This window comes from Plectropomus leopardus, chromosome 11, assembly GCF_008729295.1.
Source record: "Plectropomus leopardus isolate mb chromosome 11, YSFRI_Pleo_2.0, whole genome shotgun sequence".
NCBI lineage: Eukaryota > Metazoa > Chordata > Actinopteri > Perciformes > Serranidae > Plectropomus > Plectropomus leopardus.
The window spans coordinates 8,761,000-8,788,557 of record NC_056473.1 but is presented as its reverse complement, the minus strand read 5'-3'; the positions used below and the strand labels follow the sequence as shown (position 1 = coordinate 8,788,557).

The 27,558-nt window shown below is 44.9% G+C and overlaps 1 protein-coding gene across 1 annotated transcript; it reads left to right on the top strand.

The window, feature by feature from the left end:
- Positions 1 to 289: 289 nt before the first annotated feature.
- LOC121949923 (filamin-C-like) lies at positions 290 to 27,558 on the top strand. The gene is made up of 46 exons (XM_042495789.1): positions 290 to 1,109; positions 3,665 to 3,913; positions 5,496 to 5,593; positions 6,698 to 6,848; positions 7,031 to 7,149; positions 7,283 to 7,360; positions 7,571 to 7,733; positions 7,897 to 8,097; positions 8,998 to 9,135; positions 9,339 to 9,465; positions 9,555 to 9,691; positions 10,626 to 10,819; positions 10,919 to 11,032; positions 11,136 to 11,279; positions 11,481 to 11,604; positions 11,874 to 12,034; positions 12,130 to 12,220; positions 12,345 to 12,514; positions 12,605 to 12,722; positions 12,813 to 13,075; positions 13,207 to 13,804; positions 14,735 to 14,908; positions 15,711 to 15,873; positions 15,960 to 16,288; positions 17,042 to 17,165; positions 17,368 to 17,524; positions 17,605 to 17,794; positions 17,886 to 17,909; positions 18,015 to 18,256; positions 18,347 to 18,446; positions 18,554 to 18,694; positions 19,665 to 19,793; positions 19,894 to 20,067; positions 20,193 to 20,357; positions 20,500 to 20,703; positions 20,803 to 20,955; positions 21,061 to 21,183; positions 21,293 to 21,541; positions 21,986 to 22,255; positions 22,373 to 22,510; positions 22,668 to 22,783; positions 23,574 to 23,706; positions 23,816 to 23,992; positions 24,584 to 24,802; positions 25,288 to 25,518; positions 26,858 to 27,558. Exons 1-46 carry the CDS (start codon positions 734 to 736, stop codon positions 27,043 to 27,045), a joined length of 8,127 nt encoding a protein of 2,708 aa, XP_042351723.1. The 5' UTR covers positions 290 to 733; the 3' UTR covers positions 27,046 to 27,558.

Here is a 27,558-nt window from a genome sequence, read left to right as displayed (position 1 = left end):
TTTAATGTGCAAAATCTCAACATTTTTTAAGACAAGTTATTGAGACAGATGGACTGACTTTACTTCTCACTTTCTTTTCTTAGCTCAATTGTTCAGTGACTTGGATCCTGAGCATGACACACATTCAACAATCGTTAAGCCCCAGCCCCCTGCCGCCCAAATAGGAGCGCCTAAAAATAAGGAGCATGCCGCAACTGCCTGGGGTCTGACCAATCACTGTCCCAACCTCCCCGTAAACCGACCCCGACTCCCGTTATCCTTATGGATTAGCAAATAGACTATGATCACAGGGCTGGGTGACGTGGCCCCGGGTCCTTTATATACCAAACTCTGTCCTCTCTCAGCAGTCAAGTTTAACAGAGTCAACTCTCACAGCGCTGCTCCAGCTCACCTGCCACCAAACTCCATTTTTCAAAAAGCGACATCTTTTCTCGGGGCCATACAAGTGAGGAACGACTTGTCAAGAGGGTGCCAATTAAAAAAAAGCGGACGACCAGCTGCCTTGCACATTGTAAACCGGATAATTTAATCCATCAGCGTCCTGACACAAGTAGTTTCTTCGCAAGTGCATCTGAAAAATCTCCGGGCTGCTTTTTAAACTCCCCCAAGTTTGAACTTTCCTCCGCGGGAGCGCGCTTTGCCATCGACCTGCTAAAGTTTTCTGCGCTGCCGAGCGCACAATTCAACACATAAGTGTCACCGAGGTATAAAAGTGGACACGGAAAAAGCCACCATGATGAGCAATAACTACGGCGAGGACCAGCTGCCTCCGCAGTACTACCAGGCCACCGACTTTGGGGAAGAGGAGGACGACGAGATGCCAGCCACGGAGAAGGACCTGGCCGAGGACGCGCCATGGAAGAAGATCCAGCAGAACACCTTCACCAGGTGGTGCAACGAGCACCTCAAGTGCGTGAACAAGAGCATCACCGACCTGCAGAGGGATTTTACTGATGGGCTGAAGCTCATTTCACTCCTGGAAGTTTTGAGCCAGAAGAAAATGTACAGAAAGCACCACACCAGACCCAACTTCCGTCAGATGAAACTAGAAAATGTGTCTGTGGCGCTGGAGTTCTTGGATAGAGAGCACATCAAGCTGGTCTCAATAGGTAAGTTATTAATGCCTCCTTACATGGAAACAATTCAGTAATAAAAATGCAAACACAAAAAGTTGCTATTATTAGAACAAGATAAGAAAAAGGATGACTCTGATAGTTGATGGTGACACCTGCATCCTAATAAGATGCAGTGCTTTGATATGTAAAAACTGAACAAGGACAACAACATTTCACATGCTTTTGATATTTTTATATCTGTCATACCTTCACAGACACACACACACACACACACTGTGAAGCTGCGCTCTTGGTATGTTATCAGCCAGCAGTGAGATGAGGGTTTCACAGGCCTCTGGAAAGCCGCATTGAGCTGGGGGGGTCAACAGCTTATTGGAAAGTTATTGTAGAGGTGCCACTGAGGTCATTCACTTGTGTCAGGGCCAAGGACTTCATAGTATACTTAAACTTACTCCCCACTGCAGCAATGTGGTGAACTATGGGCTGGAAATTCACTACGACTGTGCTAATGAGAATGACACGATTTATACATGTGGACAGCAGTCACACACACACACACACACACACACACACACAGAGCCCTCTATACACAGGCAGGCACACACACTCATCTCTGTCAGGTCAGGGGTCAGAACCACTCACTGGGGCTCTTCGCTGACAGCCAATTGCTGCCCGGAGCCATCAGCAACTCCTGTGAGGTGAGGATTAAGTCCAGAGGGATTTAGGGATCAGACTGTGGTACAGATAGCTGAAGTTACAATAAATTGTTGTCACCAGAAGAGGACTTCACTCCACCAGAATGCCACCTATGTGAAATGTTTAACCACTGAAGAAAAACTTGTAGCTTAATATTTAAGGACGTAGGTTTGTTTCAACAGTTTAGGGGACACATTTTAAATGGTGGACTCGGGGGGTCCTGTACAAGAAAATCTTGAGCATCAAACACTTCATTTCTTGCAGTCCCCCCAACCACCCTCAAAACAAAAACAAAAAAATCTACACCTGTGCTAATATTACAAGCACAAGTATTGTCAAATGGGGAGTTATGGCTTAATTATACACCTGCAGACAAACCCACAATTCATACAGGAGGAAAGTTATTGAAACTCTGACAGTTTTTCTTTCTGTTTTGGTGACTAATGATGCAGCCACACACTTGAGTGAAATTCCCGGCATGGCTGAGGCTTTGGCCGGCGGACTGTGAAGGCCACGGTGTGTCCTTCTGGATATACACTGAATGTTTTAGTTTGTCTCAATGGCAAGATTTAATCCCAGGGGTCCTGGTGAGGGCAAAGGTCACTACTAGAGATATCACCTCAAAGTCTGTCCAGGAAAATGTGTCTTGGACTTAATATGCCAGTGTGTGTCTGACACAGTTGTCCCAGCTGTGCCGACACACACCAGGTCAGACTGTTTTGACAGAAACAGGGCGTGATAATAGAAGTCCTGGCATTTTACTTCCTAGCACCCTCTCCCCACATTCAGCTCTAGTGGGTCAACGCAGCCCTCTTAAGATAATGTCTCAGCCTCATTACAGTGACCCAGAGACACTAAAAAAATCCCCACAGGCTTAGTCGCACATGTGTCACAGTGTGTAACTAGATACTATTTGATGGATGTCTCTTTGAGCACACAGTTGCCCTTAAATCCGGACACGGCGGGATCAAAAACACACTGTGCCATGTCGTGCCACCTGCCTGTGCCAGTCAAACATTACCCTCTGATACGAGGCACTCATCTATGAAGAGATAAATAGTCTCATAAAACAGTCTCGTGATAAACAACTGCCATCAACGTCCCTCAGTTATTAAAGCCTTGCTGAATTAAGCGGAGTGTATCGCACAAGATTAGTCGATGAAACATTAAAGTGAAGCGCTCCTCTGAGGTTTTTTTGGCTTAAATGGCTGCATTTCTAAATTAAGGTGGATTTGAAATGGCTTATTTGACAAACTTTTCCTCAGAGGACTTGCGGAAATGAGCTGCATGCTCACTGTCAATGAAATCTAATCTCCACCTATGTGATTTATCGCACTCTGGCGCTACAAGTTTTGGACGTAATTGAAATCCAAGCAGTGTTTATGCAGAGAGGGATCCACTTCCACATATCCTCAGCTGTCACTGTCTTCAGAGTGCCATTGTGACTAGATGACAGATTGTCAGGGGTCCTCAGCCAGACAGCTGTCTGAGAGAAAGGGGCTCGGGGGGGGGGGGGGGGGTAAGCAGCGTGGAGCATTAGATTCTTGTCTCCTCAGCAGTCAATCATCATTGTTTATATTTCTGGTCAACTCTGCAGAACACTGCAGGAATACTCTTTCGATATGATGCACTTATGTATAGATCTTCATTTCTGGTTGTTCAGCTTTGGGGTGCTTTAATCAGTGATAACAATATACTGAATGTAAGCCAATTTGATAGTAGATTGCACAAATCTCCCCAGAAGGGCTAATAAACACTTAGCAATGAAGATACAGATGGACGATGCAGTTAACTAGTAAACCACCAAATGCTGTCAGACATGGTGCATTATGTGAAGTTTTTGGAAGTTACAAATCCTCATGAACACTTTTGTCTCTACTGTCCAACTGCAGATAGCAAAGCCATTGTGGATGGGAATCTAAAGCTGATCCTGGGTCTTATCTGGACACTCATCCTCCACTACTCTATCTCCATGCCCATGTGGGATGATGAGGATGATGAGGAGACTAAGAAGCTCACTCCCAAACAGCGCCTGTTGGGCTGGATACAGAACAAGGTGCCCCAGCTGCCCATCAACAACTTCAACCGTGACTGGCGTGATGGCAAAGCTCTGGGAGCTCTGGTCGACAATTGTGCACCCGGTAAGAAGTGTGTAGTGACGTCGGCCGAGTCCCCAGGCCAGGCGGAGCTAGTGCTGAGTCAGATTACGTGCTGTGCATGTTAAAAGGCTCGCTGTATATTGTGGTTTTCCTTGGTTGCTATGGAGGCCGGGGTCAGGCATGTGTCAGTCAGAGTGTCTGAAACAGTATCACCTTCTCCCGAGATTTTGTCTCCTTTGCTCCTCATCTAGAAATGACGGCTGTATATCTGTCACACATTTCTGCAGCACACACACTCACCAACACACACAGATTCAGATGTCAACCAGTGTAATCTGTCTCTGGAGGGCAGGTAGTGTCAGTGGGTTATAGAGGGACTGCTGATAGCCGGGGGGACGTCCCTGCCAGCTGTCCCACAATGACTGAAGCTTTCACTCTCACTGTTTCGGGCCCTGAGGCCCAAGCCGAGCTTTGGCGTTTATAGCCTCACTGCTACACAACACCCCCAAATTTGGGCACCATTCCTCCTCTTGTGTCAAGGGGGATGCTTGGCCCCGCATCAAAATGCAGAGTTATCTGTCACAGGGAGGTGCCTAAGCCACAGATCCAGGGACCACAAGGCCACAGTTTGAGTCACTGCCAGTTTGAGCTTCTGCTTCCAACACTGAACATTAGAGAGTCCTCTCCTCGCTGTGTTTCACAGAGCAAAAGGTGGAGGAGTAGCAAGAGGAGTGTTTATACGAGCCATTGATCTGCAGAGACACATCTTTCAAACACTGTGCTGCAGTGCTGACCATACAAGGTTCTGTTGTTTCATCAGCTAATACCAAACAGCGGGGTAACTGACGAAACTCACTCTGTTCTAAAACACAGGAGCTCTGCTTTTAATACACACACAAATGTGCAAAACAAGTTAACTGGCCGGAACAGGAAGAAACCATCGTTAATTTATATCTTACAGGCAGATAGTTACAATTCCTGGTAGTATATCCAGTGTTTTCTTATAAAATTGTAGCATACATCTGCCTCTTTTGGTATTACAGAGATGTTGCATTATGAACTACATGGCTATGGATTTACTCCAGAGCTGACATCACTTTGAAAAGCACTGATTTCCCATCGTAACATGATGGGAGTCCCACCCTGGTGCCTCCCAGCTGACAGCTCTATAGAGTTGTTTTTTTTTCTGTTAAAGCACACCCCTCCCTTGCAGACACATGTAAACTCAACCCTGTTAATAGTGTGGACCTGTGTCTATATTAATTGGATGATTGTATTCTATGTTGTGCCTGTATGGGCCTTTTGAGTGAGTGGCCACTCCATCAAATACCCTAATCCAATTTAGGCATTAGCAGCGCGGAAGAGGCTAGGTTTAGCCACAGTGAAAGTGCCAGAGCGTCTCAGGCGTTTCAACAATCGAGAGAGAGAGAGAGAGAGACCTTATTGTCACATAAAGTGGATTCACAGGATCAGTGTGGGGGTAAGGTCATGCCATGTTGTAGTTGGAGGTGTTAGACAGATAGTAGTGACAGCCCAAGTGGCCTTATTATTGCAACAGCGGTGTAACACTGATTGCATTTGTCTGTGCTGAATTCATCTAACCGTCCTGTTTGCATTCTGTTAGGTTTGTGTCCTGATTGGGCAGAGTGGGACCCAAACCAGCCTGTGCAGAATGCCAAAGAAGCCATGCAACAGGCTGACGACTGGTTGGGAGTGCCTCAGGTAAGATGCATGATGGATGTCAGTCACAAGGTGCTTTTTAGTTTGCTTTAGCTCAGCTCACATGGGTGGGGTTGTTCTCACAGGGCAGTAAGATAAGCATCATGGTGTTATGGTTTGTTTTTTTTTCAGTTTTATGATTCACAACATAGTCTATACTCAGTGGATAGACCAGCACCGATGTTTTCCAAGCTGTGCTTAAAACAAGCACAGAGACACACATTTGCAAATGAAAACATGCCTCACCACATGCACACACACCTGTGAGGCAAAGGTAGTACTGTCTGCATATACCACAGAGCCCAGTGTTTTTCCAAGGAGATCATGCTGGAGGGTTTCATGAAATATTTATTACCCATCTCACTTCTAATATTTCCATTTACTTTGTTGTAGCTCTCAGTTAGTGAGTTTGTAGGAGTTTCATTTAGAAGATTTGTGAATTTGTGGAGGTGTGAGATTTCTGAACACCTTCCGAGCCAGCCCCTGAAACAGAGGTGTAAATATGCCTGCGCTCATCAGAATAACAATGTGAACAGAGCCAGAGTGCAATATTTCCAGTCCTGTTTGTGAGACTCTGAGTCTCCGTATTGTAATGTGCTCTATGCAGGTTGTTTGCTTGTTTGTCTCAGGCACGGGGTTAGCTGTTCTCCATGAGGCTTAGCATTGGTGAGATAGCCGGGGGTGTATGTCATGGCTCTGCAGGCCTGGGGGGCTGCAGTACAGTGTGGTGGTGTTAAGGAGATGTGGGAAAGGTCTGGCTCAGGATAAATCCCCCTGGCCGGCTTATTGAGGGCAACAATCCTTAACCCTGTCCTGGGGTTAAATATAACCAGCGTGGTGCATGGCTTTGTGCCATGGTGTGATAGACAGGCAAACAAGTGCTGGAAGGGAGAGAAGAGTCAGAGGTAGAGGGAATAAATAAGTTTAATCCTTGTTAAATCCCATTGCTTAATAAGGGAAAGTTGTAAAAAGAGTTACCATACCCGTCTTACAAATGACAATACTGTCACTTTAAGCATAAATTGTTTTTTTTATTTTCATTTTAGTTGCAGATGCTGCATACAAAGTCTTGACCTCTGTTTTCCTGGTTGTCTTTGTGTGCTGTAGGTGATTGCTCCTGAGGAGATTGTGGACCCAGATGTGGATGAGCACTCAGTGATGACCTACCTGTCCCAATTCCCCAAAGCAAAGCTGAAGCCTGGAGCTCCTCTCAGGCCCAAACAGCTTTTCCCAAACAAGGCCAAAGCTTACGGACCTGGTGGGTAGCCCAACAGTAGTGTGGACACCTGCACTGTTCACAGCAGATGAATCTATAATGAATACTGTTCACCTTTTCGGTCCTGAATACCAAATCAATGGTGTTCGGCAGATTGCTTAGTTTGTAATGCTGTGTTGCAGAATATCATCATCACACCCTGTGTCTCTGTTTTTACAATACAGGTATTGAGCCTCATGGCAACAAGGTCCTGCAACCAGCTGTGTTCACTGTGGAAACTCTGGAAGCTGGCAGTGGTGAGGTCCTGGTCTATGTGGAGGATCCTGAAGGACACAAAGAGGAGGCAAGTTATACCCGGATCTAAGCACTAAGCCTGCTAGCCAACTAAGACAATCCTTCTAAGTTTCAAAGATTTGCAATGTGTGGCATTTGATCTTTAATCTAACTCTCTCTTACTTTGTCATCTTATTCTCCAGGCTAAGGTTAAACCTAACAAAGACAAAAACAGAACTTACACTGTCACCTATGTTCCTAAAGTTGAGGGTGTTCACAAGGTAAGACCAAGCTGCAGTTTTTTCCCGTTGGTTTTTAATTTTACGATAATTGACTTTGGTGCATCAAGACATAATCTTTTAAGAATTGCGATGCATCTATTGATCGACTTTTTCGTCCCACCCCTAGTCCACACAATATCTCAGCACACTGTGAACGAACCCATTGTATTTAAAGGCATCTTAATGTTATCTTGCTTTTCTTCTTCTTAGGTGAAAGTGCTGTTTGCTGGTCAAGACATTGACAAGAGCCCCTACACAGTGAATGTAGCGAAGGATATGGGCGACCCAAGCAAAGTCCACGCCAGGGGACCCGGTCTGGATGCTACAGGCAATGTGGCGAACAAACCCACCTACTTTGACATCTACACAGCTGGTTAGTATGAATAATTCAACCACTTTACTTACTGACATGTACACATGCAGACAGCAGGAATGTGATCTGATGAGAGGCCTGCAGTATTTTCAAATAAAGAGAGACGAAAGCTACAGCGTCTACTTTGACCTTTGATAACTGGTAATTTTCCTGTCACACTCAGGTGCCGGTAATGGGGATGTCAGCGTAGTAATCGTCGATCCTCAGGGCAAAAAGGACACAGTTGAGCTCATCCTCGAGAATAAAGGCGACAGCGTTTTCCGTTGCACCTATCGTCCAATGTTGGAAGGGCCTCACACCATCCACGTACTGTTTGCAGGCCAGGAGATCCCCAAGAGCCCTTTCACTGTCAACATCGCAGAGGGTGAGCCATCTGTCTGTGTTGTAAATTACTGTCGGACAAATCAGATTTCTTATCATGCTGTTAGTGTCAGGGTGATCTATCCATCACAGTCTATCAGTCATCTTTATTTTCCCTGAGAACAGCCAGCCAGTGTAGGCCATAACCCTTCCTATCTGTCATTTCTAGCTCCACCCGTTGCTCCTCCCACGGGAGCTCCACTACAGATAGTCCCTCAGTCAGTCCGTACCCCTCCTGGAGTGAAGGGGGTACCCCCCAAAAAACCTGGCCGCCCAAGTTAGTATGGTTTGCTGGGAGGAGCCTGTGCTTATTGCTCAGCTAGATCCTCCCAAACCTTTCCCTATGCCGCGTCCTGCAGATGCAACTCTGTGCTTTCTGTGAGATTAAGGCGCCGCGGCCCAGTGCCGTGCTTTATGGCCTGCTCTGTCTTTTTGCGGCCTGCAGCTTGATGGTTTCGTTATGTTCAGAGAAAGATGTTGAACAAATAGTTTACAGTTTGTCCCACTTTGCATTCTGCCTACTTTGTTCTTCTCTGTTAAATATCTTTGCTTGTGCTGTTGACATGTTTGTTTTTATCACATCCAAATTTGCATCAGCCAGCATTCGGTTTAAGCCTGCAGTCAACATTTCGGAGCGACTGACTGAAATGTTGTCAGATGCTCCCCTGATGCTCTCAAATGTGTCAATATCCCATTCAGTGTTGTGCATTTGTTTTGTTTCATGAGCTGCAGAAAGCATCATTCTCATTTGCAGGTTGTGTCAGTCAAGCTTTAAGGAATCCCACTTGAATCGGATATTTGAATGTCTTTGCTACTAACATTGCTGTCAGCTGCTGGCCACTCTCAGTTGCTGTTTGCGTCGCTAAATATTTTTCCCTCTCACACTTGTTGGTATTCCTTTCAGCAATGAACCCAAATGCCTGCAGAGCTACAGGCAGGGGCCTTCAGCCTAAAGGCGTGAGAGTAAAGGAGGTTGCAGACTTCAAAGTTTTCACCAAGGGAGCTGGCAGTGGATCGCTGAGCGTCTCAGTCAAAGGACCAAGTGAGTCAGACAGCTCTCTCTTCTCTGCATCACTCCCCACTCCTCCTCCTCCTCCTCCTCCTCCTCCTACATTTTCAGCATTATTCACTTTGTTTGGGTTTTTGTCTAAAAGCAGCATACACATAAGCATATGATAAACAAAATGCATAAAATGTCTCCACGACTTGATAAGAATTCATATTGACTATATTATTCATTCTCAGCTGGTGCAGAGGAGAAAGTGAAAGTGCGAGATGCAGGAAACGGTGTGTATGAATGTGAATATTACCCCCTTAAGCCAGGCAAATACACAGTCAGCATCACCTGGGGAGGCCAGCCCATCCCACGCAGGTAGGGTCCTGTTGCTGCCTTTAGCTATTCATTAACAATGCACACTCACTTTTACGCCTGGTAATATTGTGTTCCGTTGTGTGCCGCAGCCCCTTCGAAGTGGAAGTGGGTGAGGAGGCAGGTTTTCAGAAGGTGAGGGCCTGGGGTCCTGGTCTGAAAACTGGCATGGTGGGAAAATCTGCTGACTTTGTGGTGGAGGCCATCGGCACTGAAGTTGGAACTCTAGGTGGGTCATGTGCTGTTATATCTGCTTTTACAGAAGAAAACAATTTTTTTTAAAAAAATGCATTCTGAATAGGGCTATGTGATATGGAGAAAATAAAATATCACACCTTGATGCAGATATTTACGGTATTGCAGGGTTGACAATTGGTGCTTTCACAAAATATTTACATGATGAGATTTTTGATAAATAATCATCAGTTATGTTGAGTATGAGTAAGTGAGTAAAGGGAAATAATAAAATAGTCTGCTAAGGTTAGATGATTACATTCCTTTACTGTAACGCCGGCTTGAACCAAGAAAAGAAAAGATAACCGTTATTTGGTGAACTGCGGAGAACATTTTTGACCAGTTACGCATGTTGGTCTATACTTTTGTTTCTCTTCAGTTCATGCACTATGCGCCACAGACTATGGTTTGCTGCTAGCTACTATGTTAGCTAGTGGAACCACTCATTTGGCGATTACTGCTAGTAATGCTGTCGCTACACACTGCTGTAAGAACATTGTGCCCAAGTTTTGGTCTCCTCCCAGGACGCCCAGGTGAGTAAGTGGCTTGAGTTTTGGCTGCAAACTCCTTTAGCACTGTTAACTGTTAACTATCTGTTAGCAGTGTAAGCACGGCTAGTGGTGCTAACACACGTTAGTTAACAATACTAAAAGGGTTTTGTGGCTCAAAATGAAGCCACTTACTCAATGGGGTGACTTGGGGGGAGACTGGAGGGTGGCTCCATGTTTCTGCAGTGTGACAAACGGTGATCCCATCTGACCTAGCTGGTGTGCATTGCAGAGCAGTCAAGGCTAAATATCCCAAAATCTAGATATCCAAAATCTAAGATGATATCTAGCCATCATCAAGATATCAGTATAAAACTGATACATTGCCCAGACCTAGTTTTTATTGTGATATCTGAATGTTTGAATTCTCTGGATGCTTAGGCTTCTCCATTGAAGGCCCATCACAGGCTAAAATTGAGTGCGATGATAAGGGTGATGGCTCCTGTGATGTGCGTTATTGGCCCACTGAGCCCGGTGACTATGCTGTCCATGTCATTTGTGATGACGAGGACATCAAGGACAGTCCCTTCATGGCCCACATCCTCCCTGCAGCCAACGACGTCTTCCCTGAGAAGGTAATTCCCACTCACTGAATTATAGATGATATGTATAACTATAAAGCAGTTTGCAATGGTGACCTGATCATATTCTAAACAGTATACAACATGTTGCAGGTGAAAGCATACGGTCCAGGCCTACAGCCAACTGGTGTCATTGTGAACAAACCAACTGAATTTACAATTGATGCCCGCATGGCTGGGAAGGGCCACCTCAAGATTTACGCACAGGTACAGAAAACACCCGTTTGTCATTGTTTATTCATAGGAACACATCATTTATATTGCATGTGGCTGCACAGACCAGAGCTGACATGCTTTAATATTCGCTCAGGACGCTGAAGGCTGCACCATCAACATCAAGATCACTGACAAGGGAGACGGCACGTTTCTGTGTGTGTACACCCCTATCAAGCCCATTAAACACACCATCATCATCTCCTGGGGGGACGTCAACGTGCCCAACAGCCCCTTCAGGGTAAGACACTAACGAAGTCCACACACACACACACACACACACACACACACACACACACACACATACACACACACATTTATAACTAGGATGCACTTAAAAGTGAGTCAGTTTAATATAATAATACTTCACTAAAGTAAGAGGACTGCAGAAGTTGTACTTGAAGCAACTGATTTTGCCTCAAGTACACTGTGAATTCATTAGGTGCTGGTTGGAGAGGGTTGTCATCCAGACAAAGTCAAGGTCTATGGGCCCGGAGTGGAGAAGACGGGGCTTAAGGCTAACGAGCCGACATACTTCACAGTCGACTGCAGTGAGGCCGGTCAAGGTGAGCATGTATGAGGAGAGGGTCTGGATGGTTACAAAAACACTTCTGAGTTTGTCTGAGTCTTAATGAAATTAGTGCTTAATTATGTGGATTTAAAAAAAATTCTATCACAGAATGAGCAGAATATTTGTGTGGCTAAAAAGCTGAGGAAAGTTGTTTGAAATACTTAAAAATAAAGCTCTAGGCAGATGAGTGCCTGCCTCTATTTATTCACATCATCTACTTTTGAATGACCTTCTTGAACTCTCCTCATTGCTATGCACCATTAGGGGACATCAGCATTGGAATCAAGTGTGCCCCAGGGGTGGTTGGCCCTGCCGAGGCAGACATCGACTTTGACATCATCAAGAATGACAATGACACCTTCACTGTCAAGTACACTCCCCCAGCTGCAGGCCGATACACCATCATGGTGCTGTTTGCTGACCAGGTGAGAATACAGTTTCAAGTCCAAGATGAATCATTTTTTAACTTTTATTTAGTCTTTAGACATTTTTATGATTATTTTATGATTGGCGTTGTCAGGAAATTCCCATCAGTCCTTTCAAAGTCAAAGTGGATCCTTCCCATGATGCTGGCAAGGTGAGAGCAGAGGGCCCCGGACTCAACAAGACAGGTGAGATCCACTGAGGACACGAACCAGAGTTTGTAGAAGTACCAAGCACACAACTACAATACTTCAATGTCATAGAAATGATTTGACCAGGATTGGTAGCACTGACAAAACACGTGTGTTGCAGGAGTGGAGGTGGGCACTCCAACCCACTTCACCATCTACACAAAGGGAGCTGGCAAGGCCAAGCCTGAGGTACATTTCACAGCGTCAGGCCCAGGAGAGGCAGTTCGTGACTTTGAGATCATCGATAACCACGATTACTCCTACACTGTCAAGTACACGGCTCTTCAACAGGTACAGTAGGCCTCTGTTTGAACAGGATGCACAGATTATTCACAATAAAGCCTCAAATCAATATTCCATCCTCCTCTTGTGTCCTTTCAGGGTAACATGGCAATTTCAGTCACTCACGGAGGAGACCCTATTCCCAAGAGCCCCTTCCACATCACAGTGGCACCACCTCTGGACATTGGAAAGGTGAAAGTAGAGGGATTAGACACCAGTAAGTTACAAACACTAAATCCTCATGCATTTATTGTGTAAAAATAGTAAGTAAAACAGTTTAAGTGTTTTGTGTTAATGTTTCTTGCAGAAGTGGAGGTTGGAAAGGATCAGGAGTTCACAGTTAACACAAAGGGTGCCGGTGGCCAGGGCAATGTGGGTGTGAAGATGACCTCCCCCTCTGGGCGGCCAATCCCATGCAAGATGGAATCAGACAAAGCCAAAGGCACTCACGGTGTGAAGTATATTCCCCCAGAGGAGGGACAGTACAAGGTTGATGTCAGCTATGATGGCAACCCAGTGATGGGAAGCCCCTTTGGGGTTGAAGCCGTGATGCCTGCCGATCCTTCAAAGGTGAAAGTTCATGAAAGTTGCATGTTTTCCAAATCTTAGTTCATACTTGAGACTCATGAAACATAACATTTGAATATTTGAAGTTTTATAGTATACCACGTGTCAAAACTGACCTGAGTGTTCCATCACAGGTGCGAGCCTTTGGCCCGGGCCTGCAGGGAGGCATTGTGGGTAAACCAGCTCCATTCACTATTGACACAAAGGGAGCTGGTGCAGGCGGGCTGGGCCTGACTGTGGAGGGTCCCTGCGAGGCGAAGATTGAGTGCCAGGACAACGGTGATGGCACATGCTCAGTGTTTTACCTGCCCACTGAGGCCGGCGAGTATGCCATCAACATCTTGTTTGCCGAGCAGCACATCCCCGGCTCTCCCTTCAAGGCTGCAGTGCGCCCAGCCTTGGACCCCAGCAAGGTGACGGCTAGCGGGCCAGGCCTAGAGAAAGCCAAGGCGGGCGAACCAGCGACCTTCACTGTGGACTGCACCCGGGCAGGGGACGCTGAGCTCACCATTGAGATTGTGTCAGAGACCGGGGTTAAGGCTGAAGTGCACATCCAGAAAACTGCAGAGGGGACCTTCTCTGTTACGTACATCCCATCCTTCCATGGCACACACACCATCACGATCAAGTATGGTGGCCAAATGATCCCCAAGTTTCCCAAGGTCCTGCAGGTCGAGCCTTCTGTGGACACCAGCGGCGTGCATGTGTATGGGCCAGGAGTGGAGCCCAGAGGTAACGAGACCGAGAACATAAAGCTTAAACTGAGCTTGCCCTTCATATTTTTAATAGCCCTAGGATATGTACTAGTATTGAATGAACTAAATAATTACTTGATTAATAAGTCAGTTGTGAGAGAAGCAATTAGAGCCATTTATCAAGTAAAATGGCCAACATTTACAGGTTGCTTTTCTTTGATTTATATCTTTCCAAAATTCCTGAATTACTTAATTACTAAATTACTACTTTTTAATTGTGAAAATACAAGATCTCAAGGTGTCTGCTTGGGCTCTGGGAGATTTTAATGGCGATATAACAGTATTTTCTGATAAACAGTCATTTTATTAAACACAGAATAATAGAGAGATGAAGCCCCCCCCCCCCCCTTTTAGTGGATGAGAATAGGACTTTAAAATTAGTAGAGGCTGCCAGAGAATACTGGCAGCTGTAATGGTAGATGCCATCACTGGTTTAAGTTAAAATATTTTAACTCTTTACTATCCTCTGCAACAGAATTTACAATCAGATGCTATACAGCTTCTTCACACAAGGAGGAAACGTGCAAACTTGAGCATAACTGGACATTACTAAAAAAAATTACATAAAATAAGAAACAAATAATTTCAGTTAATGTGTTTTATTCCATTCTTTCTAAACAATGCAGTATCACCATCGAAACATATTGTCATGAATGTTTTGTCCTGCTATTCTGTTAAACTGTTTGTTTGGTTTGCTTAATTCCACTTGAACGCAGCATAAGAAAAATCTTTTTTTTTTTAAATTAAATTCTTAGTTGCAGTCCAAGTATATACTGTATTAACTAGTTTCGAAACAGCTCATACATTTTTGATAAAGATTTATAATGTAAAATTTTCAAAATACTGAGCCCACTTGGTCTTCATTGTCTTCAGCAACAAATCACCTGAAGGGTCTTTCTGTTTCTAGGTGTCCTCAGAGAAGTCACAACCCACTTCATTGTTGATGCTCGCGCCCTCAACAAGGTTGGAGGAAATCATGTGAAGGTTCGCATTATCAGCCCCTCCGGCACCAGCCCAGACTCCTACATCACTGACAAGGGAGATGGCACCTACAGAGTGGAGTACACAGCATTCGAGGATGGTAGGAGAAAAATACATCTTCATTCCATTCAGCAGTGTTAGTTCACACAATTAAAGGATTGTAAGGTGGAGAGATCTATGTCAGTTTTTTAACATGAAGAAGCCCAACCTGCTGCTGAAAGAAATAGGAGTTTACATCAGGCAGCCTGTCTTAAAGAGAGCATGCAAACAGACAGAGAAATCACTAACAGGTGCTCGTGTTGGGCGCCATTTGGGAATAAAGCAGGAGACTGGGAAAAAAGAAATGAGAAAGAGAGCGGTATAAATACAGAATGATGCAGTGGAGCAATGATGTGAGGGGCAAAGAGCAGGGAGAGGCAGACGGGCTCTGTTTTATAAATAGTGTGCTCTGGAAAAGAGGCTCTTAACCAGGCAGGTATGTGTGCTGAGGGCTGCCTGCACACAGCTATACAGCGGGGGAATGACAGGAGATATTAATAGAGACCTATAACACAAAGCAAAGAGATCACAGAGCACTTCTCCACCACCAGACGCGCTCTAATATCATGGCAGTGCTGCTGGGAATCTGGCATATAGGCCTACTGAGAGGGCTCTGTCAGAAAAATGTTGTAACAGAATAATGAATAGGGAACAGATGTAATGCCTTGTTCGTTCACCAGAGCGTCTGCGCTCTAGATGCTTCCTTTTATAAATAAACAGATGTTTATCTCCCTAAAAAGGAATTTGTCTGGCTCATAATTAAAAGCAAGCGGCAATAACAGAATATATCTGCGTGCTTTGAGAACATTCAGGCAGAGAGGTATGCCATCAGACAGTGAACTGATGTATCTGATTGTGCGCAGGAATGCACCTGATTGAGGTGCAGTACGACGAAGCACCTGTTCCCAAGAGTCCCTTCAGGGTGTCTGTAGTAGAGGGATGTGATCCAACCCGGGTCCGTGCCTACGGACCAGGTCTGGAGGGAGGCATTACCAACAAGCCCAACTGCTTCACTGTTGAGACCAGGTACTATTGGATCACATTTAAAGGTGTCATTGGAGGTGTTGTTGGAATTGAACTGTGTGTGCTTAAAGTGCTGGCTTCTCTCTCAGGGGTGCTGGCACAGGAGGCCTGGGCCTGACCATCGAGGGAGCCTCAGAGGCAAAAATATCCTGCAAGGACAATAAAGATGGCAGCTGCAGTGTGGAGTACATCCCCTTCACTCCCGGAGACTATGACGTCAACATTAACTATGGAGGTCACCCGATCCCCGGCAGCCCGTTCCGTGTACCAGTGAAGGATCCAGTGGACCCCAGCAAGGTGAAGTGCACAGGTCCAGGTCTGGGCAGCGGAGTGAGAGCTCATGTTCCTCAGACCTTCACAGTGGACTGTACCCAAGCTGGACAGGCCCCACTGGATGTCAAACTCTATGGCCCAACAGGTGAGGATGTGCGCGCTATTAATACTTATAAACCTTTCCCACTATAGAGCCAGACTCAGATTACAGGAGTTTTGGTGCACTCTCAACAATGATAGGAGGAATCTGGTCTTGGATATTGGTCAGTACCAATGATCAGCCCAGATTATCAGATAATGTGAGAGGTTCATAGATCTAAATACCACTCAAATTGCTCGCAGACTCATCGGGGTCGATATTTAGGATTCAAAATCTGGATGATTATAGTTAGAATTACATGACTACAGAGCAGCTGATGGTTTTGCTAGGCAAACATTTGCCTCCGAGGCTGATTAGCCAATGTAGGATAGCGTACCACTGTTGACAGATATTTAATCTTAAAATCTCGCCGAAGAATAGACAACGAGAGTTGACCATCTAGCCAACTCATATAGCCTTTGTTTTTCAGACTGCAAAGCATTACTAACATTACAGCAAGTTGCCGCACCATGTCAGTCTCTGCTTGTTTGCATCTGCTTCCCCACAAGATCACGTGAGGTGGCGCGTGTTGATCTCAATATCTTATAGCGTGTGATGCACCACTGTTTTTAAATCTTGTAGCGTTTGCATGGTAAAGATTAGAGAGAACATCTGTGAAGGTTCTTCTTATGTGCGTGATGCAACCTGATCTCAGAATCAGATAGGATCGTTAATCTCCTGTAGTCCAAGTTTAGCTTAAGCTGACAAATAATAGCAAGTAGGCAGCATATGATTATTTCCATAATGTCTTATTTCCAGGCACTGCGGAGCCAGTTGGTGTGAAGAACAACGGCGATGGCACGCACACAGTTCACTACACCCCGGCCCAGGATGGCCCTTACACTGTAGCTGTCAAATATGCAGAGCAGGAAGTCCCACACAGGTACAGCATGATTCTGGAAAAAAAAATAAGCTCACCAAGCCAGGCAGTATGTGCAGATATGTCTTAATTAAAGTTCCGCTCTGTCTGGCTTGGTGGATTTAAAAAAAGAAAAGTGTCGTTCAGCAAATTTTCTGTTCCCATTTCTTCCTTTTGTAGAACTGGGTTTAGTAATTACACTTGATATTCTCTCCTTCCTCCACAGTCCATTCAAGGTAATGTCTCAGCCTGGGCATGACGCCAGTAAGGTACGCGCCAGTGGTCCTGGTCTAGACACAAAAGGTGTGTCTGCGAGCCTGCCAGTTGAGTTCACCATTGATGCTCGTGATGCTGGAGAGGGACTGCTAACTGTGCAGATTCTGGTGGGTTCTGAATCCTTTCACACAATTTTTTTAAAACCATAAGCAACCATTTAAAACAATATAATATTGCATATTGACAGGACCCAGAGGGCAAGCCAAAGAATGCAACCATCCAGGACAACAGGGACGGCACCTACACCGTCTCCTATGTACCTGACTCTACAGGCCCCTACACCATCACCATTAAATATGGAGGAGACGAGATCCCTTATTCCCCATACCGCATCCAGTCTCTGCCCACCGGAGATGCCAGCAAATGTCGCGTCACAGGTAAGACAACTGTGAAGCCATAATTGTTCTATTAATTGGTATCGTTTATATATATTTCTAGTTAAAAAGCTGCACTTTTTTTTCTTTCCAGTTTCAATTGGAGGACACGGCGTGTGTGAGTTACAGAGGATATTGTTTTTATTTCTGACACTGCTAGAAAATCTTCAAATCCATGCATTTATGCCACACTTCTTATGCTTTATCCTTATTCCCATCACAGCAAGCCTTCAGAAGCTGCAGACCTCTGAGGACACAGTCATCACAGTGGACGCCAAAGCTGCTGGGAAAGGCAAAGTGACCTGTAAGGTGCAGACCCCACAAGGGATGGAGCTGGACATGGACGTGGTGGAAAATCGTGATGGGACCTTTGACATTTACTACACAGCCCCTGAACCTGGGAAATATGTTATCACCATCCGCTTTGGGGGACAGAACATCCCTAAGAGCCCCTTCCATGTGGTGGTGAGTTAAAGCTGCCACATTTGAGATTCACTCTCGTTCTGGCATTTAGTTGTATAAAACGAGCTATTTTTCTCCTCTCTGTATTGACAGGCCACAAATGAGCCGGTAGTTCCGCGCGATACTGTGGATCCTCTCTTCCGTCCCGTTAACTTCCTCGTCCCCTTCACGCCACAGCAAGGAGAAATCACAGGTGTGACAAACACCGCCCAGACAGAAAGAAAAATCCTGCACACACACACACCCACAAAACATCTATTTTAGGTCACTGACATTTCACCAAACCCCTGTCATTTCTAGGTGAGGTGCGGATGCCTTCGGGCAAGACTGGCCGCCCGCATATCACTGACAATAAGGATGGCACCATCACAATCAAGTACCAGCCCACAGAGAGAGGCCTGCACGAGATGGACATCAAATATGACGGCAACCACATTCCAGGTCAGAAACACCCCACATTTGAAAGTAACTTTAAAAATAAGTTTGGTTTGTTTCCAAATTTTCTGCTCTCTTAATTTTGTAAACAAAATACAATGGATAAGTTCAGTCCCAGTACACCTCTTGCTCCTACCACAGAGCTCTTTTCCCTCCGATTTGCACATTCACGCTGAGGTTTAGGACCTTTAGGACTACATGGTCCTCCAAACTGAGGTTTTTCAGCGGCACACTCCAAACCAAACATTATGACAAATTATCTGCAAGATGACTGAACAAGCAACAAAAAAACCCAGAAATGTATTTTCTTCCTTAATAAGGATTAAAATATTTAAATAACCACAATATTATCTTAGTTTAATGTCATTTCATTGTATTGTGGTCCTTTTCTTTATAATAAGCATAAAAAAAACACTAGTGGCATGCTGATGTCTCAGTAGCTATCTAGCTAGCTAATATTACATTGTTATTGCTTATTTATGAATGATATTCCCACATTGGGACATATTTCTATGTCACATTCCCCACTTTTGATGACATGATGCCCAGAAGTCCAAAAGTAAATTTGCTGAAGTTGTTACTCTAATATCAGTGAAGACTGTCAGGCTAACGTTAGCCTGCAGAACACCATGAGTGGCCTGGTATAGACGCGTTATTTTTTGTTATTTGATGACTTGTTTGATTAAATTGATAGAGTGAAACAAAAAGGAAGGAATTGTGAGCGCCCATGCTCCATCAGATAAATGAAAAATGTCAATGATATAATACCGTTATTGCTAAAGTCATGTCTGTTGACATAAAAGCAGTTGACAGCTACTGATGATGTGTCATGGTCTTAAAGGTTGACCACTACCAGTTGTAACTCTTCCCTTAGAGGCAAAGGAGCACTCGAAAACAAGGGTTAAGAATAAGAAATGGGATTGTGCCATACTCTTCACAGGTCCAAGTTTAATTTCTGTTTGCCAATCCCTTACAGGAAGTCCTCTGCAGTTCTTTGTGGATGCTGTGAACAGCGGGGTGGTCACTGCTTATGGTCCAGGTCTGAGTTATGGGATGGTCAACAAAGCTGCCACTTTCACTGTGGTCACCAAGAACGCAGGAGAAGGTAGCGTGCCTGACTTTCCCAGTAGTAATTGGTGATAAAGTTCAACCGTCTTACACTGCAGAGAAGTAAGAATCTGTGTGTTTTTCTCTCTCTCTCTCAGGTGGTCTCTCACTGGCAGTCGAGGGTCCCTCTAAGGCTGAGATCACCTGTAAGGACAACAAAGACGGTACCTGCACTGTGTCCTACCTGCCCACAGCTCCCGGAGACTACAACATCATTGTTAAGTTTGACAACAAGCACATTCCTGGCAGTCCCTTTACTGCGAAGATTACAGGTGAGGAAATAAATCATTTCCCCCCACTTTTTTTTATACAGCTAATATATATTTTGGTGGATGTGTTCATTATAAATCAGTTTTTAGCAGTTGATAAACTTCTAAACCACCTTTTTTATCTCAAGGGGACGACGCCATAACCAGGACATCCCAGCTGAATGTCGGCACAGCGGCTGACGTGTCCCTGAAGATTGCAGAGACTGATCTGAGCTCTCTGACTGCCAGTATCAGAGCACCATCAGGCAATGAGGAGCCCTGCTTGCTCAAGAGGCTGCCCAACAGACACCTCGGTGAGATATTCACTTGCAAGATACACGAAAAAAAAAACCCAGGAAGAGTAAAACACAGATAAGACGAATGCATTTAGATTTCAATTTTCTGCTTTCTTGTTTTGATTTTTTTTCCCTTCTCTGTCTTTTTTCACATTCACAGGTATCTCTTTCACCCCTAAGGAGGTCGGCGAGCATGAAGTGAGCGTTAGGAAGAATGGTGTGCATGTGGCCAATAGCCCTTTTAAAATCATGGTTGGCCAGTCAGAGATAGGCGAGGCCAGCAGAGTCAAGGCTTTCGGTAAAGGCCTGGTGGAGGCACACACTTTTGAAATGGCTGAATTCTTTGTGGATACAAGGAACGCAGGTAAGATTTACAGATGGTATGTTTAAATCTTTATGGCAAGCTTGGCTGGACAAAAACAAAGGCAACACATTTTCATCTTCTTTCTACTTCCGGCTTTAGGTTATGGAGGTCTAGCATTGTCAATCGAGGGTCCGAGCAAAGTGGATATTAACTGTGAAGATATGGAGGACGGGACGTGCAGAGTCACCTACTGTCCAACAGAGCCTGGAAATTACACTGTTAACATTAAGTTTGCTGAAAAACATATTCCAGGTTTGAAATCTTTTACCTGAAAAATAAAGGAATACAACATTCCACTTGTTAAAATAAAAGGAACATATATGTTTTTCTCACTGTATTTGTGTTTGTGCCCTCCAGGAAGTCCTTTCACAGTAAAGGTGACCGGTGAAGGAAGGATGAAGGAGAGTATTACGAGAAAGAGACAGGCGTCTTCGATTGCCTCAGTGGGCAGCACATGTGGCCTTAACCTCAAGATTCCAGGTGAGTACAGGAGCCAGCCATTGGTGGTTAGAGGGCTGTGGTCAGCTATCTTAAAATAAATTAACCTGCTCTACACATTTACATTCCCGCTGCTTTCTCCGCGCCGTAGGAAACTGGTTCCAGATGGTGTCAGCTCAGGAGAGACTGACCAGGACGTTCACCCGCAGCAGCCACACCTACACCCGCACTGAGCGCACAGAGATCAGCAAAACCCGCGGTGGAGAGACCAAGAGGGAGGTACGAGTGGAGGAGAGCACCCAGGTCGGCGGAGGAGGAAGCCCCTTCAGAGATGTTTTTGGAGACTTTCTTGGCAGAGAGTCTCTCAGCAGCTTCGCTGGCATCACTGCCAGACCTGAGGGTGAGAGTCAAAATTTAAACCAGTTTTTAACTGTTAAAGCTTGTATACATTGGCTTAAATGTCCAGTGTGTAGGGCCTAGGGGAATATATGGGCAGAAATCAGATATATTACAGAAAGTATGTTTTCTGTAGTGCATAGTCGCCTGAAAATAAGAATCGTCGTGTAATTTTTACCTTAGAATGAGATGTTTATTTTTTACAAAGGGAGCAGGTCCTTGTCAATGACGTTTGCCATGGTGCACCACCATGTTTTAACAGTAGCCCAGAGCAGACAAACTAAATACTGGCTTTAGATAGGGCCATTCCCCCTGCAGTGAGCCGAACGGCATAGAAAAACACAGATTTTTAGCATGAAACTGCTTTATTTGGTGTTTTTGCAATTTAAATCATAGGATCTGTATGCTAAGTGTCTTGGCTGTATCTGTGCTGCTCTTCCTCATCCAGTTGAGAGCGGCTCGCAGACCATGACGGCTCAGGTGACAAGCCCCAGTGGGAAAACAGTGGATGCTGACATAGTTGACGGAGGGAGCAGCACCTACAGCGTGCGCTTCATCCCCCAGGAAATGGGACCCCACACTGTCAACGTCAAGTACAGAGGCCAACACGTCCCTGGTAGCCCCTTCCAGTTTACTGTGGGGCCCATGGGGGAGGGAGGAGCACACAAGGTCCGCGCTGGAGGGCCTGGTCTGGAAAGAGGCGTGGCTGCAGCACCTTGTAAGTTCACTCTGTGGATATAAACAGGGGGAAGAACTGTTTTCTCCACATACCATTGGAGATATTTTTAAATTTTCATGAAATACTTAAGATCAACCTTTGTTTCAACCCTTTTAGCTGAATTTAGTATCTGGACCAGAGAGGCAGGTGCTGGTGGTCTGTCCATCGCTGTCGAGGGCCCCAGCAAGGCTGAAATCTCCTTTGAGGACAGAAAGGATGGCTCCTGCGGCGTCTCCTACATCGTGAAAGAACCAGGTAAAACTTAAGTCGCCCACAAGTTTTGAAATTTACTCATTTAAATGTTCTCTCTGAGTCTTTTTTTGCCTCTAAACTGCTAAATCTTTCAGTAATTCTTCCATACTTCCTCCAGTTCATTTGACGGTAAAAGTAAATAACCTGCCTGCTTCCCCAGGTGACTACGAGGTGTCAATCAAGTTCAACAACGAACACATCCCTGACAGCCCATTCATCGTTCCGATTGCTACACTGTCAGACGAGGCCCGCAGGCTCACTGTCACGAGCCTTCAGGTGAGATCACACACAGACACACACACACGGAATTGTCAAAAGCTACATTAATTTGTTGTGCCGAGACACAACACATACACAGTCACAAAATATCAGGGTTGTCTAACAGATTGCATGCAACATAATGTTTGAGCGGCTGCAGATATTTCTGTCTAATAGCACTTTGCCCTTGAAGTGTAATTGAATGCCAGCGTTGGAGCAGTATCCGCGACTATAATACTGTGATGCTGGCCAGTGATGAAGGGTTGGATTAACTGTCCCTTGCTAATGTGGGGCAACACAAGCTGTGCTATGTGTGGGCAGTCGGCGAGTCTGTGTGATTGTGTTTCTGTCTGAGAGGACAAAAGTGAGAAAACAGTGAGCGGAAGATAAAGACGCCTTTAAAGATACCTGTGACAGCTCACAATATTGCTCCCCTCACTTCACAGATGCTTGTTTTATGTGCCTTCACAGTTTCCATTACAATGCTAAAAACATGTATTTTTAGTTGACTGAAATGCCACTTCAGAGTGCTTTTCTACCACTGGAATCCAGGTGAAGAGCAATATCAGACCGACGTTTAAAATGTCACACTACCTCTTATGTCTGGTAGGACTGCTCGTCCGCCTGTAGGGCCAAAACACTAAACGCCTCGCTGTAAACTCTGACCTTTTCTGCCTCTCACACCCAACTGCTCAATCTATTCTTGTTCAGGCGTGATGAGTCACAACACACTTTGTGTCCCTCGAGGTGCGGGCACACACAAATGCACGCACGCATATTCTGATCATATTCACTCTGTCTTTTGCAGGAGAAGGACATCAAGGTTAACCAGGAGGCATCCTTCATGGTGCAGCGCAATGGGGCTCGAGGGGTGGTTGACGCCAAAGTCCACACTCCCTCCGGCTCTTCCGAGGAATGCTATGTGACTGAACTTGACAGCGGTACGCACCAACCTCACTTTGAAGTAGACTTCAGACGACAAAGAATTTACCATTTTAAATATCTGTAAGCGTCATTTAGGAGTAACGTATCCACTTGTGTTGTTTTCAGACAAGAGTGCAATCCGCTTCATTCCACGGGAGAACGGAGTTCACTCTATAGATGTCAAGTTCAATGGATGCCACATTCCTGGAAGCCCCTTCAACGTGCGAGTGGGAGACCCAGGGCTGGCTGGAGACCCAGGCATGGTGACAGCACACGGCCCTGGACTGCAGGGAGGAACCACAGGTAGATATCATAACCAGCCCTACAAATATGTACCGTATTTGCTTTTGATTAATCAGCCTGGACCCCACATTTTTCTGTCTATTGGGGACAACAGTTTTTGAAATTGTTCTCGTATTGAGAAACCCACCAGACTCAGTCATTTTATCATCATTAAACACATTTCATTCAAAGTCAACAGAAGCAAAATAAAACTCACAAAAGCCATTGCTGTTTGTCTTAGTCTTTCACATAGAGGTCTATCTCTGTAGGGTTCCTTCCACGATGTTGTCGGACACTTAGAAATCACAATATGAACACGTTGTTTTAATGGAGGTAAAGTGATTGTACTCAGTTGCCTGCAGGGATTACATTGCTGCCTGTTTCATCACTGCTGGCTGCAGAGGTCTCGCTCGATACTGGACCAGTGTGAAATATTGTTGTCTCCATTAGTAACTTAGACACAAAAACATGGGAAAATGGGTTTCAGGTTTGAAAATACTACATACCCTTTAGGCATGGTTTTCTTGTGACTATATTTCTTTTATATAAATATCATATGCAGCAGATGAGCTAGTCTTTTCATCTTTTTCTGCTTTGCCCTTCTTCCTCCAGGTTCACCCTCAGAGTTTGTGGTCAACACATGTAATGCAGGCTCCGCCACTCTATCGGTCAACATCGACGGGCCCTCCAAGGTCAAGATGGACTGTCGGGAGTGTCCTGAAGGCTACAAGATCACCTACACGCCCATGGCGCCCGGCAACTATCTCATCACCATTAAATACGGCGGGCCACAGCACATAGTGGGCAGCCCATTCAAAGCTAAAATCACAGGTCTGCTCCACAGTCACTCTGCCATCTGATCTGTGGATCTCGCACGACAAGTGTCTCGATTATGAAACAAATGTTCCTTTGAAAAAGTGTGGAAGTCAGAAAAATGTTATGTCATCTTTGTTCATCCTGCTCAGTGTACATGAAAGCTGTCTTACACGATGCTGATATATTCCTACAACTGCTTGGTGCATCCAAATTCCTTTTTTTTATTAATGTGACACAAAAATACTTTCACAATAGAAAAGATTTCCTGTGAGTCCTGAAAGTTCACTTCTTAAAGTGGTATGAAATATTTTCCTATTTGAGCTAAGACATTAGTCCACTTCCTTGCACTTTTCTGTGGAGGAAAACTCTCCCCGAGAGCAGCAGCATCATTGCTCCACTCATATCGTTGTCAATACTGAGTGTATTATGTAATGTCTGGACTGAGCCATGATGACATTAGATAACCTCCCTCTCTCTCTCTGTCTCTTCCTCTCCTCCAGGCGCCCGTTTGTCAGGGGGACACAGCCTCCATGAGACATCTTCCGTCTTGGTCGAAACAGTCACCAAGACTTCCAAAGTAGGCGGTGCCTTTAGCTCCAGCTCTGCCTCTTCTTCCACCACCTCAACAAAACTGACGTCTGATGCCAGCAAGGTGGTTTGTCGTGGAGCGGGGCTCTCCAAAGCTGTGGTCGGACAGAAAAACAATTTTACAGTTGACTGCAGCAAAGCAGGTCAGACGCTCACCCAGATAAAGACAAAAGACACAAAAAAGATCTTGCATTCACACAGTGAAAAATACGAGTCAAACACACACGGTTTCTGCACACACCACAGACTACAGCTGATTGATTTCTGGCCACTTTTGAGCAGAGCTGCAAGCTGTAAACACAACACAACACTGACACATTATCACCTTATAAGGTTGTTACGGTGAATGTGTTAGCATTCTTTTTCAGCAGACATGGAACAAAAATAGTATTATTTTCATGCTCATGGCATTTTGGCTGACCAAATCCAGTATTCAGTCTCTATTTGGTTTCCAACTCCTGAGGGAAATATCTGGCTCTTTAGCACTAAATGTACCACTGTGTTTGAGAGTTAGTTGCTAACTTTGTCTGTCTGGTGTTTGGTGCTGATGCTGAAAACAAGGTTAAGGAGTGAGAGTAAACATAACATTAAAGTTGTGGGTCTTAAAGGGACAGGTTTCCCCAAATCAAATCAGATTTTCTTATTACCTGTGGTGCTGTTCATCAGCCTAGATTGTTTTGGTGTAAGTTGCAGTGTGTTGGAGGTATCAGTCATGGAGATGACTGCCTTCTCTCCGATATAATGGAACTACATGGCACTCTGCTTGTGGTCCTGAAAGCACTAAACTATTTTCTTTCTACCAAACTTCACCCGCCAGGCAGAAGTGTGAATCCACTAGCTAATGTCAAAGCTCAGCCGAGGAGGACGCCATTAACGTTTCCATCTGACTTTGTCACAAGCCTCTCAACCATGAGTAGATGCTCGCTTTCCTCTGCACAGTAATACGGTTGGTGGATGTAGTTTGGTAGAAAGAAGATAGTTCCTATGTGAAGCTGCTCACAACGAAGTTTGTGGATTATCTTGAGTAACCGGGTCATGATTTCTAGAAAGAGACATTGCTGTTGAGTTTTTCAAATGTATTTTTTGTCGCTTTACCTTGTTCCCTTACATTGGAGAGCAGGCAGACATCCCTACAGCCAATATCTCAAACACGCGGCAAATAACACCACAACAGTATGAACTGATAAATAGCACTGCAGGTGAGAGGAAAGGAAAAAGATTGTGTCTTTTTGATTTTAGGGTGAACTGTCCCTTTAAAACCAAAACAAAGCGCTAAAAGACACTAAAACACTAAGGTAAAGTGGAAGTGAACTGCAGAATCGGATGATAATTCTTTATGAGTTTGTCACTATGATCGACCCCTCTGCTTAACCATTTGAAACTATAAATAACAATGAGTGCAGCTTTAAGCTACACAACACACAAACCTGTGCAACTTTTCTACACTGCAATCATTAAATCTCCCTCTTACTCTCCGTCCAGGTACCAACATGCTGATGGTGGGCGTGCATGGACCCCATGCTCCTTGCGAGGAGGTGTATGTCAAGCACATGGGCAACAAGCTCTACAACGTCACCTATACCGTCAAGGACAAGGGCAGCTACACGGTCATCGTCAAATGGGGCGACGACAACGTCCCTGGGAGCCCTTACAAAATGGTTGTACCCTAAAAAAACAAACTGCACCAGTGCCCTGTCCCCTCTCCTCCACTGACCCCTCACCTGTTTCTCATCATGTGCACGCATCAAGCAGACAGCCCAGTACTCCTTTTTCCGCCGCTGTTCTTCGCTCTCCAGCGGATTACAAAACATGCACTAAAACCTGCAAGGACATTTGCTTACAGTTTTCTTCAAGACAGAATTGTGCCAAAGTTTTGTATTAACTCCAGAAATTACATTTGCAACCACATTCAGAGTGTAAAAGGCAAACAGTGTGAGTCTTTGAGTGATGTTTTGCTCGGTCCATGAAATTTCCTCTCTTTGTTCTGTTGTGTTGTAAACAAATTGCATCATAAATGAATGTTCTGAGACGTCGGGAGTAATCAACAGTATTCAAGCGTGGGTGCAATACAGTTTTGTATGGTTTAAGAATGAAATATTGACTTTTGTTTTGTTATATTAACCTATTTTTGGTAAGTCTTTGCAGACCTAATAAAGATTGAATCGCTAACTTTCCAGACAGAA